Source organism: Nerophis ophidion, linkage group LG10 (genome assembly GCF_033978795.1).
Source record: "Nerophis ophidion isolate RoL-2023_Sa linkage group LG10, RoL_Noph_v1.0, whole genome shotgun sequence".
Lineage (NCBI taxonomy): Eukaryota > Metazoa > Chordata > Actinopteri > Syngnathiformes > Syngnathidae > Nerophis > Nerophis ophidion.
In genome coordinates, this window is record NC_084620.1 from 72,959,061 (window position 1) to 72,972,737 (window position 13,677).

General features: G+C 35.2%; 1 protein-coding gene across 1 annotated transcript in view; it reads left to right on the plus strand.

Annotated features, from left to right (window-relative positions):
• LOC133561315 (CUGBP Elav-like family member 2) overlaps positions 1–13,677 on the plus strand; it is a 45,739-nt gene that overhangs the window by 16,210 nt on the left and 15,852 nt on the right. Inside the window, exon 3 of the mRNA XM_061914680.1 lies at positions 5,881–5,960. Coding sequence (XP_061770664.1) covers positions 5,881–5,960 — 80 coding nt within the window. The remainder of the gene's footprint in view (positions 1–5,880; positions 5,961–13,677) is intronic.

Genomic DNA, 13,677 nt, shown 5'->3' on the forward strand with positions numbered 1-13,677 from the left:
AAATTTATAAGCGCAGGCCTATATTTACCGCATGCCTTTGGTAAGTGCCGGAGTGAGAAGAGGTTTTAAAGTCATTAACGCCCCGGCGGCAATTCAAGGAAATACGGTAATCTCATGGAAACGACTGCCGTCATTTCATTATAATAATAAAACATCTGACGTCGCTCACGTGTGTTCCACTGAACGCTAAAGGAGGTCTTGTGTTTTCTCACACACACGACAAACTGGAGGGGATGATTGTTCTTAAGGCCTTCTGAAAGTCCCAGCCCTCCAGTAGCTAGCTGCGCCGCCGTTAAAGACAGCAGCATCAATCAGAGGCTCGGCGCCGTGCTGCTATTAATAAAATATGGATCACACCACCAGCGGACCGCCGGGCCTGGGGAGCTAGCCTACTTTCATTAAAGTACTGTTTGCTTCTCCGTGGGCGACAGAACGCGGCCCCGCTAGGTATTTATAGTACGAGAGTCGCATGGGGGGGGGGGACAAAAAACCCAAAACGAGGTTCACGTTGGGATGGACTTTATTTTGTAGAACTGACCGGGTCAACTTTGAAAATACTCACCAGTCGTCAGTGTGGTGAGTATCGGACCATCCTTTCCACAAAGTCTGCAATAGATGGCGCTAGACTCCATAGTCCTGGTCCTGGCCCAGCTGGTCAGGTCTGGTGTGTGTGACACAGCTTGAGGACGTTCTTAGCCCGCAATTGAGGGTCCGGGGGGGGGGCGTTGATGGGGCGGCATAGCTCGGTTGGTAGAGTGGCCGTGCCAGCAACTTGGGGGTTGCAGGTTCGATTCCCACTTCCGCCACCCTAGTCACTGCCATTGTGTCCTTGGGCAAGATACTTGACCCACCTGCTTCCAGTGACACCCACACTGGTTTAAATGTAACTTAGATATTGGGTTTCACTATGTAAAGCGCTTTGAGTCACTAGAGAAAAGCGCTATATAAATATAGATCACTTCACTTTAAATATCTCCTTTAATCACACAGCTCACTTCTCAGTCCTGATATGTGGATCCATACTGAAATAGCGATACCACCGATACCAGATCTTGATGCTCGAATATCCGTCAGACTTGCCCCTGACAGTTTGGTTGTGTTTTAGTTTTTCCTCTGTGTGTAGTATTTCCTGTCAGCACTCTTGTTTTGGTTCTACTTCCCAGTTTGCTGGTTCCTATCCCTGTTTCCAATTGGTTCGTGTTCTTTTTGTTATTTTTGAAGATTAAATAATGTTTTCCCGCACATTGCCTGCCACCTTCTCTGCATGTTGGGGTTCGTCACAAACTCCACCTGACAGAATAATCAATCAATCAATGTTTACTTATATAGCCCTAAATCTCTAGTGTCTCAAACCACTATGACATCCTCGGTAGGCCCACATAAGGGCGAGGAAAACTCACACCCAGTGGGACGTCGGTGACAATGATGACTATGAGAACCTTGGAGAGGAGGAAAGCAATGGATGTCGAGCGGGTCTAACATGATACTGTGAAAGTTCAATCCATAATGGATCCAAAACAGTCGCGAGAGTCCAGTCCAGTCCCGTTCACAGCGGAGCCAGCAGGAAACCATCCCAAGCGGAGGCGGATCAGCAGCGCAGAAATGTCCCCAGCCGATACACAGGCGAGCAGTACATGGCCACCGGATCGGACCGGACCCCCTCCACAAGGGAGAGTGGGACATAGGAGAAAAAGAAAAGAAACGGCAGATCAACTGGTCGAAAAAGGGAGTCTATTTAAAGGCTAGAGTATACAAATGAGTTTTAAGGTGAGACTTAAATGCTTCTACTGAGCCTATCCAGCCTAACACGAACTCCAAGATGCAGAGAAGGCGGCCGGCATTGTGCGGGAAAACATTATTTAATCTTCAAAATTAACGAAAAGAACACAAACCGGGAACCAGGACCGGAACCAACTGGAAACAGGAACCAGCAAACAGGAAAGCAGAACCAAAACAAGAGCGCTGACAGCAAATACCACACACAGAGGGAAAAACTAAAACACAACCTAACTGTCAGGGGACAAGCCTGACAATATCAAAATCAAAATAAAAACATTAAACAGAGCGCAAAAAATACCACCCTGAGATGGGTAGGTTGCGAGTTCAAACCCCGGCCGAGTCATACCAAAGACTATAAAAATGAGAGCCATTACCTCCCTGCTTGGAATTGGGGGTTAAATGAAAGAAAAATGATTCCCGGGCGCGGCCACCGCTGCTGCTCACTGCTCCCCTCACCTCCCAGTCGGTGATCAAGGGTGATGGGTCAAATGCAGAAGATAAATTTTGCCAAACCAAGTGTGTGTGTGACTATCATTGCTACTTTAACTTAGTTCAGAAGTGTCCAAACTTTTTATTTACTAAACTATGTTTAGATTTTAAGTATTTTTTTCAATTTTATTTTGGGAGCTTTTAATATTTTGAATCAGGGGCGTCTAATCCTTTTCCACCAAGGGCCACAAAACATACAAATCAAAGTAGGCAGGGCCCATATTGATTTTATTTATTTGTATTTATTTTTAGTGCTATAAACTGATATTGTGTTAGTTTTGTATTATTGGTAACTTAGTAAATTATTAATAATAATTATTACTTAGAAAATTTAATCTTTTTCTCATGACATACCCATTTTTTTCTTACATTTTATTATAGTTTTCCCCATGTCAGACTATAATAAAATATGAATAATGTGATTGTACATGACTTAGTGTGTCAAAACTTCTGCTTGCACGACAATAGAAATGTTCAGTTACACATTTAACAGTTTGTTATTTTGCGTGTTGTCATTTTTCACATTCATTCATATATTAGTATTATTATATTTTAAATATTTTTTCAATTTTATTTTGGGAGATTTTAAAATTTTGGATCAGGGGTGTCTAAATTTTTCCACCAAGGGCCACAAAACATAAAAATCAAAGTAGGCAAAGCCCATATTGATTTTATTTATTTGTATTTATTTTTAATGCTATAAACGGATATTGTGTTCGTTTTGTATTATTGGTGACTTAGTATATTATTATTATTAATAAGTATTTGTTAGAAGATTTAATCTTTTTCTCATGACAAACCCTATTTTTTCTTGGGGCGGTATAGCTCGGTTGGTAGAGTGGCCGTGCCAGCAACTTGAGGGTTGCAGGTTCGATTCCCGCTTCCGCCATCCTAGTCACTGCCGTTGTGTCCTTGGGCAAGACACTTTACCCACCTGCTCCCAGTGCCACCCACACTGGTTTAAAAGTAACTTAGATATTGGGTGTCACTATGTAAAGCGCTTTGAGTCATTTGAGAAAAGCGCTATATAAATATAATTCACTTCACTTCACTTACATTTTATTATATTTTTTCCCCAAAATATAAGAATGTAATACAATATTATCAATATACAATAGTAATGTTCAGTTACACATTTAACAGTTTGTTATAATGCTTGTTGTCATTTTTCACATTAATTCATTTATTAGTATTATTTTACCAAACCATATTTATACTTTAAATATTTTTAAATTTTTATTTTTGGAGCTTTTAATATTTTAGATCCGGGGTGTCTAAACTTTTTCCACCAAGGGCCACAAAACATAAAAATCAAAGTATGCAAGGCCCATATTGATTTGATTTTATTTGTATTTATTTTTAATGCTATAAACGGATATTGTGTTAGTTTTGTATTATTGGTGACTTAGTATATTATTATTATTAATAAGTCTTTGTTTTAATATTCAATCTTTTCCTACATTTTATTATATTTTTTTCCCCAAAATATAAGAATGTAATAAAATATTATCAATATACAATAGTAATGTTCAGTTACACATTTAACAGTTTGTTATAATGCTTGTTGTCATTTTTCACATTAATTCATTTATTAGTATTATTTTACCAAACCATATTTATACTTTAAATATTTTTAAATTTTTATTTTTGGAGCTTTTAATATTTTAGATCCGGGGTGTCTAAACTTTTTCCACCAAGGGCCACAAAACATAAAAATCAAAGTATGCAAGGCCCATATTGATTTGATTTTATTTGTATTTATTTTTAATGCTATAAACGGATATTGTGTTAGTTTTGTGTTATTGGTGACTTAGTATATTATTATTATTAATAAGTCTTTGTTTTAATATTTAATCTTTTCCTACATTTTATTATATTTTTTCCCCAAAATATAAGAATGTAATAAAATATTATTAATATACAATAGTAATGTTCAGTTACACATTTAGCAGTTTGTTATTATGCTTGTTGTCATTTTTCATATTCATTCATTTATTAGTATTATTTTACCAAACCATATTTATACTTTAAATATTTTTAATTTTTTATTTTTGGAGCTTTTAATATTTTAGATCCGGGGTGTCTAAACTTTTTCCACCAAGGGCCACAAAACATAAAAATCAAAGTATGCAGGGCCCATATTGATTTGATTTTATTTGTATTTATCTTTAATGCTCTAAACGGATATTGTGTTAGTTTTGTATTATTGGTGACTTAGTATATTATTATTATTAATAAGTATTTGTTTTAATATTTAATCTTTTTCTCATGACAAACCCTATTTTTTCTTACATTTTATTATATTTTTTCCCCCAAAATATAAGAATGTAATAAAATATTATTAATATACAATAGTAATGTTCAGTTACACATTTAACAGTTTGTTATTATGCTTGTTGTCATTTTTCACATTAATTCATTTATTAGTATTATTTTACTAAACCATATTTATACTTTAAATATTTTTTATTTTTTATTTTGGGAGATTTTAAAATTTTAGATCAGGGGTGTCTAAACTTTTTCTACAAAGGGCCACAAAACATAAAAATCAAAGTATGCAAGGCCCATATTGATTTTATTTTATTTGTATTTATCTTTAATGCTATAAACGGATATTGTGTTAGTTTTGTATTATTGGTGACTTAGGATATTATTATTATTAATTATTACTTAGAACATTTAATCTTTTTCTCATGACAAACCCTATTTTTTCTTACATGTTATTATATTTTTTCCCCAGAATATAAGAATACAATAAAATATTAATGATATACAATAGTAGTGTTCAGTTACACATTTAACAGTTTGTTATCATGCTTGTTGTCATTTTTCACATCCATTCATACGTTAGTATTATTTCACTAAACTATGTTTATATTTTAAATATTGTTTAGATTTTATTTTAGGAGATTTTAATATTTTAGATCAGGGGTGTCTGAACTTTTACTTACTGAAAAGTCAAGTTTGGGAATTTTGATACATATATATATATATATATATATATTTTTTTTTTTTTAATTGCTAAAACAGATATGATGTTTAAAAACAGGTAAATAATTATACTATTAATAACGATTACTTGAAATATTGCAGCTTTTTTTTACTCTTTTTTTTTAAATTTTTACTATTGATGTTTTGAGGTAGAAATTTTATTTGAAAACACACAACTTTTCAAATTTTCGCAGACATACATTTGTATCGGTATCGGTATCGCCGATACCAGCCTGACTGGTACCGCCCAGTCCCGAACAAAGGCGGTCCCAGGAGGGACAGCCAATCAGACGCCTCAGATGGCGGGGAGGTGGAGTCCCGGGGAAAGAGGGGTGGGGTTTGTAGGTTGTCATGACACTGTGCTCGTTTTTCCTGCTGTTGTTGCTATAGCGACCGAGAACACTGTTGTCCTGTTCTCTGTTTTGGGTCTCTTGTGGGTTTTTTTTTTTTATAACGGCAAAACGTGTCCAACCCTTTTGTCTTGTTTTTGTTCTTTCTCGTCTTTCCTCCTCCTGCCCTTCTGGCCCCGCCCCTTTCCTCCTGCCCACTGTCTGTCCATCCCTGTGCCCCCCCCACCCCCGCCCCCTACCCTCGTCCCGCCCCTCCCCTCCCTCCCTACAGGATGTGCGTTTGTCACCTTTTCCACCCGAGCGATGGCACAGAATGCCATCAAAGCCATGCACCAGTCTCAGACCATGGAGGTACTGTACTCTTTTTTTTCCCCCCCTCTTATCGCCTTCTTTTATAACCACGTCTTGATTGCGGCGGCGTGCGCACAGCTGCTGCATGCACGACGCCGCACATGATCATTGTTGTGTCAGCGCCACGCTCCCCTCGACCTCCGGGAGGAGAAAACGGTGAAAACAAACACCTTTGACACGCGGGAAGGAGGTTACTGCAGACCTCATCAGCTGCGCCGTAATGGGGGTCCTGGCTGCCACCTCTTTTTGCTTTTGTGTGTGTGCGTGTGTGTGTGTGTGTGTGCGTGTGTGCGTGTGTGTGTGCGTGTGTGTGTGTGTGTGTGTGCGTGTTGACGGCGGTCGTCGTCCCCGGCTGACACGCCGACAGGCATTGAGGAGAATATTAGACACTGTGGGTCGAGTGAGTCAACGCTAATAACAGGATGTGGAGCTCCCCCCCCCCGCCACCCCTTCATTAGGCCTGATCACTGTAATAAAGCCTGACCCCCCCCCAGGGAAGTCCCGCCCCTCGCCGGAAACGCACGGGGATACTTTTTAATGGAGGTTCTAGAACAGGGGTCACCAACCAGGTCGCCCGTAAGGACCAGATGAGTCGCCCGCTGGCCTGTTCTAAAAATAGCTCAAATAGCAGCACTTACCAGTGAGCTGCCTCTATTTTAAAATTTGTTTTTATTTACTAGCAAGCTGGTCTCGCTTTGCTGGGCATTTTTAATTCTAAGAGAGACAAAACTCAAATAGAATTTGAAAATCCAAGAAAATATTTTAAAGACTTGGTCTTCACTTGTTGAAATAAATTCATTAATTTTTTTACTTTGCTTCTTATAACTTTCAGAAAGACAATTTTAGAGAAAAAAATACAACCTTAAAAATGATTTTAACCTTTTAAATTCCTTCCTCTTCTTTCCTAAAAATTTAAATCAATGTTCAAGTCAATTTATTTGTTTTATTGTAAAGAATGATAAATACATTTTAATTAAATTCCTCATTTTAGCTTCTGTTTTTTTCGACGAAGAATATTTGTGAAATATTTCTTCAAACTTATGATTAAAATAAATAAAAAAATTCTGATAAATGTAGAATATCTTTAGAATCAAATTTAAATCTTATTTCAAAGTCTTTTGAATTTCTTAAAAAAAAAAAATTCTGGAAAATCTAGAAGAAATAATGATTTGTCTTTGTTAGAAATATAGCTTGGACCAATTTGTTATATATTTTAACAAAATGCAGATTGGATTTTAACCTATTTAAAACATGTCATCAAAATTATAAAATTAATCGTAATCAGGAAAAATTGCTAACGATGTTCCATAAATTATTTTTAAAACATTTTCAAAAAGATTCGAATTAGCTCGATTTTCTTTTCTTTTTTGCGGTTGAATTTTGAATTATTAAAAGTCGAAATTGAAGATAAACTATGTTTCAAAATTTTATTTTCATTTTTTTCCTGTTTTCTCCTCTTTTAAACCGTTCAATTAAGAGTTTTTTTCATCATTTATTCTCCACAAAACACCTTCCGTAAAAGGAAAACAAATGTACAACGGAATGACAGACAAAAATACCCATTTTATATACATATATATGTGTATATATATATATATATATATATATATATATATATATATATATATATATATATATATATATATCCATCCATCCATTTTCTACCACTTATTCCCTTTTTGGGGTCGCGGGGGGCGCTGGCGCCTATCTCAGCTACAATCGGGCGGAAGGCGGGGTACACCCTGGACAAGTCGCCACCTCATCGCAGGGCCAACACAGATAGACAGACAACATTCACACTCACATTCACACACTAGGGCCAATTTAGTGTTGCCAATCAACCTATCCCCAGGTGCATGTCTTTGGAAGTGGGAGGAAGCCGGAGTACCCGGAGGGAACCCACGCATTCACGGGGAGAACATGCAAACTCCACACAGAAAGATCCCGAGCCTGGATTTGAACCCAGGACTGCAGGACCTTCGTATTGTGAGGCAGACGCACTAACCCCTCTGCCACCGTGAAGCCCCAAAATTAGTCCCCATACCGGGAGTTGAACCCGGATAGCCTGGGTGAAAACCAGGAATCCTCACCGCTAGACCAAATGGGATCCATATATATATATATATACATATATATATATATATACATACATATATATACATACATATATATATATATATGTATGTATATATATATATATATATATATATATATATATATATATATATGTATGTATATATATATATATATATATATATATGTATGTATATATATATACATATATATATATATATATATATATATATATATATATATATATATATACATATATATATATATATATATATATACATATATATATATACATATATATATATATACATATATATATATATATATATATATATATGTATGTATATATATGTATGTATATATATGTATGTATGTATATATGTATATATATATGTATATATATATATATATATATATATATATATATATATATATATATATATATATATATATATATTAAAAGTAAATTGAGCAGATTGGCTATTTCTGGCAATTTAGTGTGTATCAAACTGGTAGCCCTTGGCATTAATCAGTACCCAAGAAGTAGCTATTGCTTTCAAAAAGGTTGCTGACCCCTGTTCGAGAATGATTGTCATTAAAATGTACAAAAGCGGTGAAGTTGTCACGTTGTGTAAATGGTAAATAAAAAGAGAATACAAAATATCCTTTACAACTTATATTCAATTGAAAAGTATGGTAATACTTACTAATAATAATATTGGTTTGGGAACAACCCTAAAGAGCAGCAGGCTTTGTTCGTCTAGAAGCTTCCAGGAAGGCAATGGACAGAAAAGGTTTCTGCTCACCCCCAAATCATCCACATGATACCTCCAATCCGGACGGGCTAACCCCCTCCAACTTCAAAAAACAAAGCTAAGAACAATGGGAGACCGGGCTTTCAGCACCGCCACTCCCAGTCTGTGGAACGCACTCCCTGACCACCTGAGGGCGCCACAGACTGTGAATGCTTTTAAAAAAGGCTTAAAAACGCTTATTTAAAAAAAAAAACTTTTTTTAGATGTATGCGTTCTAATTCTAGCTATTCGACTGTTCTATCTACTCAAGGACAAGTTGTCTAGTATTTTCAACATTTTATATAAGGACTAAATGACAATAATAAACATATGTTTCATGCACACTAACATTTTTTGTTACAATAATGACATTTTTGTGGTCTTTTTTTTTTTTTTATATATAAAAGTACCAAAATGCATTTTGGTACCGGTACCAACATATTAGTATGGGGACTACACTACCCCCCACATAGAGACATGCCGTATTTCCTTGAATTGCCGCCGGGGTGCTAATTAATTTAAAACCTCTTCTCACTCCGGCACTTACCAAAGGCAGGCGGTAAATTTAGGCCTGCGCTTAAAAATTTGAGTGTGATGTAAGGATACCATCATGAAAAGCACACTTAATAAAAAAAAACGTTATTATGGTCTACTTTTACTTATAAATGAAATCCATGCGGAGCTCCATCTGATCAAAAGCATCGATAACTTGTTTATAGAAGTCTTCCTTATCTTTCTTCAGTTTTAAAAGCCTCTCTGTCTCGATGGAGATCTTCCTTTATTATCTCCTGCTTTGATTGAAAGTCCAATTTAGAAAACTGTTTTATTTTAGATATGTAATCCTCCATGTTAAAAGTGCAGGCGAGAGGAAAAAATAAACAATCGCTGCTTGTTGTCACTTCTTCTGCAGCCGAGTAGTCGCAAGAAGGATCACTAGCGCCATCCACCACCAGGAGGCGGGAGTCATTGAATGACTCATATTTGACACACGCAGCTACGGTATATTAATAAAACATAGCTGCCTACTGTTCTTTTTAGCATATTCAATAGCTTGGACCTTAAATCCTACTGAATAGCTCTTAATCTTCTTCCCGTTATGCGATTTCAAATGATTGAAATCAGCCTCCTCCATTTTGAAAATGATGACAGGTGAAGTGTCACTCGTGACGTGACGAGTTTGACCCTGTGGAAATTCTAGGCAGGCGCATACTATATACCCGGTGGCAATTCAAGGAAATACGGTATTTGTCTGGATCAATAGTTTGTAAATGGAAAAGGAGGTTCTTAAATGGAGGTTTGTCTGTATAATGTAATGATCGGACTTCCATGTCCTGTGGCAACAACGCGTGTTGCAATTTAAAAGTAACGACTTCTGCTCAGAAGGAGTTTTGGGTGATTGTGTTGGCGCAGCTGCCGTGTTGACGAGCGCGTCACGCCACGTCTCATTACGCCCTGACATTCAGACGTCACGTGGCGGCGCGTGCCTGAATGTCACGTCCTAGTGAAAGTGGATGCGAGCAAGACAGGTGATTGGCTCACAGGCGAGGTCAGCGCCATCTTGACGACTTGTCCTTTACGCCGTTGGCACCGGCGAGAGCGCTGTTGTGATGCGGGTGTTGTCCTATCACGTCCATATTTGGCTGCAGAGACCAGGTTGGGACACCTTTCATTAGGGACTGACACAATGTCTCCCCCTGGTGGTGGTTTGTGTTGTTTCCGCTGGTCTACCTGGTTGACCAACCTTTCTTTCTTCCAGCTCAACCACGGCTGTCAAACTCAAGGCCCGGGGGCCAAATATGGCCTGTCACGTTATTTTATCTGGCCCTCGCGGGCACCAGGTCGCCCGTAAGGACCAGATGAGTCGCCCGCTGGCCTGTTCTAAAAATAGCTCAAATAGCGGCACTTACCAGTGAGCTGCCTCTATTTTTTAAATTGTATTTATTTACTAGCAAGCTGGTCTCGCTTTGCCCGACATTTTTAATTCTAAGAGAGACAAAACTCAAATAGAATTTGAAAATCCAAGAAAATATTTTAAAGACTTGGTCTTCACTTGTTTAAATAAATTCATTTATTGTTTTACTTTGCTTCTTATAACTTTCAGAAAGACAATTTTTGAGAAAAAATACAACCTTAAAAATGATTTTAGGATTTTTAAACGCATATACCTTTTTACCTTTTAAATTCCTTCCTCTTCTTTCCTGACAATTTAAATCAATGTTCAAGTAAATGTATTGTTTTTATCGTAAAGAATAATACATAAATTTTAATTTAATTCTTCATTTTAGCTTCTGTCTTTTCGACGAAGAATATTTGTGAAATTTTTCTTCAAACTTATTATGATTAAAATTCCCCAAAAAACTATTCTGGCAAATTTAGAAAATCTGTAGAATCAAATTTAAATCTTATTTCAAAGTCTTTTGAATTTCTTTTAAAATTTTTGTTCTGGAAAATCTAGAAGAAATAATGATTTGTCTTTGTTAGAAATATAGCTTGGTCTAATTTGTTATATATTCTAACAAAGTGCAGATTGGATTTTAACCTATTTAAAATATGTCATCAAAATTGTAAAATTATTCTTAATCAGGAAAAATTACTAATGATGTTCCATAAAAATGTTTTTAAATGTTTTCAAAAAGATTCGAATTAGGTAGTTTTTCTCTTTTTTTTTTTGTTTGAATTTTGAATTTTAAAGAATCGAAATTGAAGATAAACTGTTTCAAAATTTAATTGTCATTTTTTTGTCTGTTTTCTCCTCTTTTCAACTGTTCAATTGATTGTTTTTTTTCATCATTTATTCTCTACAAAAAACCTTCCGTAAAACGAAAAAAAATGTAGGACGGAATGACAGACAGAAATACCCTTTTATATATATATATATATATATATATATATATATATATATATATATATATATATATATATATATATATATATATATATATATATTCATTTATTTATTTATTAAAGGTAAATTGAGCAAATTGTCTATTTCTTACAATGTATTTAAGTGTGTATCAAACTGGTAGCCCTTGGCATTAATCAGTACCCAAGAAGTAGCTCTTGGTTTCAAAAAGGTTGCTGACCCCTGATGTAGTGTGTGCTATTGCGTATCTTTTAAAATTCAATATTTTCAAAATATTATATTATCATGTATTCAAAAATATGTTTTGCTAAAATAAAGATAAATACTGTGCTTAAATATCTGCTTGACTTATGATTTCGATTCAAATTCTAAATCAAATTGTAGACAATAAAATTGGCGCAAAATTGATAATAGATTTTACGGTTAAATTAAAAAAAAAAACTTTGGTACTGTTTATTTTCCATATACAGTCGTGAATTATATTTAAATAGCGCTTTTTTTCTAGTGACTCAAGGCGCTTTACACAGTGAAAGCCAATATCTAAGTTCCATTTAAAGCAGTGTGGGTGGCACTGGCAGCAGGTGGGTAAAGTGTCTTGCCCAAGGACACAACGGCAGTGGCTAGGACGGCGAAAGCGGTAATCGAACCTGGAACCCTTTAGTTGCTGGTACGGCCACTCTACCAACCGAGCTATACCGCCCCACACAGTAAGACACTAAAACGTTTAAAAAAAAACTAACAAAAAAAACATTAAAACAAGTATTTACGGTAAAAAAAAAAAATCAAACTGGTAGCTCGGTCGGTTGAATTTTACCAATAAAAACATTGGTGTTGTTTCTCCATTCCATCCCATTTATTCCATTTTTTATATGCTGTAAAATAAATTAAAAATAAAACCAAACACTGCTTTTACTGTAAAATTCTGGTGTCTGAGTTGCCAGTTTTTAAAGTAAAATTTAAACGTTTTGCAGCTTATATGAAAAATATATTGTTAATTTCTGTACATATATATATGTGTGTGTATATATATACACACAATCGGGCGGAAGGCGGAGTACACCCTGGACAAGTCGCCACCTCATCGCAGATTTATTTATATATATATATATATATATATATACATATATATATACAAACATACTGTATATGTATACATGTGCAGTAAATATATACACATATATACATGTAAATAAACCTATTTACAGATACATATATATATATATATATATATATATATATATATATATACACAAATACACACATATATATGCATATGTAAATACACCTATATACAGATACATACAAATATATATACATATATGCACAAATACATACATATACAACACATATATACACATACACAAAGACTTACATACATATATGAATATATATATATATATACAGACATATATATATATATATATATATATATATATATACATACATATATGTATATATATATATTCATATATGTATGTAAGTCTTTGTGTATGTGTATATATGTGTTGTATATGTATGTATTTATTTATTTTTTTAATTGCTGAAACAGTTATTATATTTAAAAACAGGTAAAGTATGTGGGCTCTATTGATAACCTCACTAACAACTTTAACGACACCCTGCGCGAAACCATTGATAACATAGCACCGCTAAAGTTAAAAAAGGCTCAAAAAAAGCGCACCCCGTGGTTTACAGAAGAAACTAGAGCTCAGAAATTATTATGTAGAAAGCTGGAACGCAAATGGCGCACGACTAAACTTGAGGTGCACCATCAAGCATGGAGTGATGGTTTAATAACTTATAAACGCATGCTTACCTTAGCTAAAGCTAAATATTACTCAAATCTCATCCACCGTAATAAAAACGATCCTAAATTTTTGTTTAGTACGGTAGCATCGCTAACCCAACAAGGGACTCCTTCCAGTAGCTCCACCCACTCAGCTGATGACTTTATGCAATTCTTTAGTAAGAAAATTGAAGTCATTAG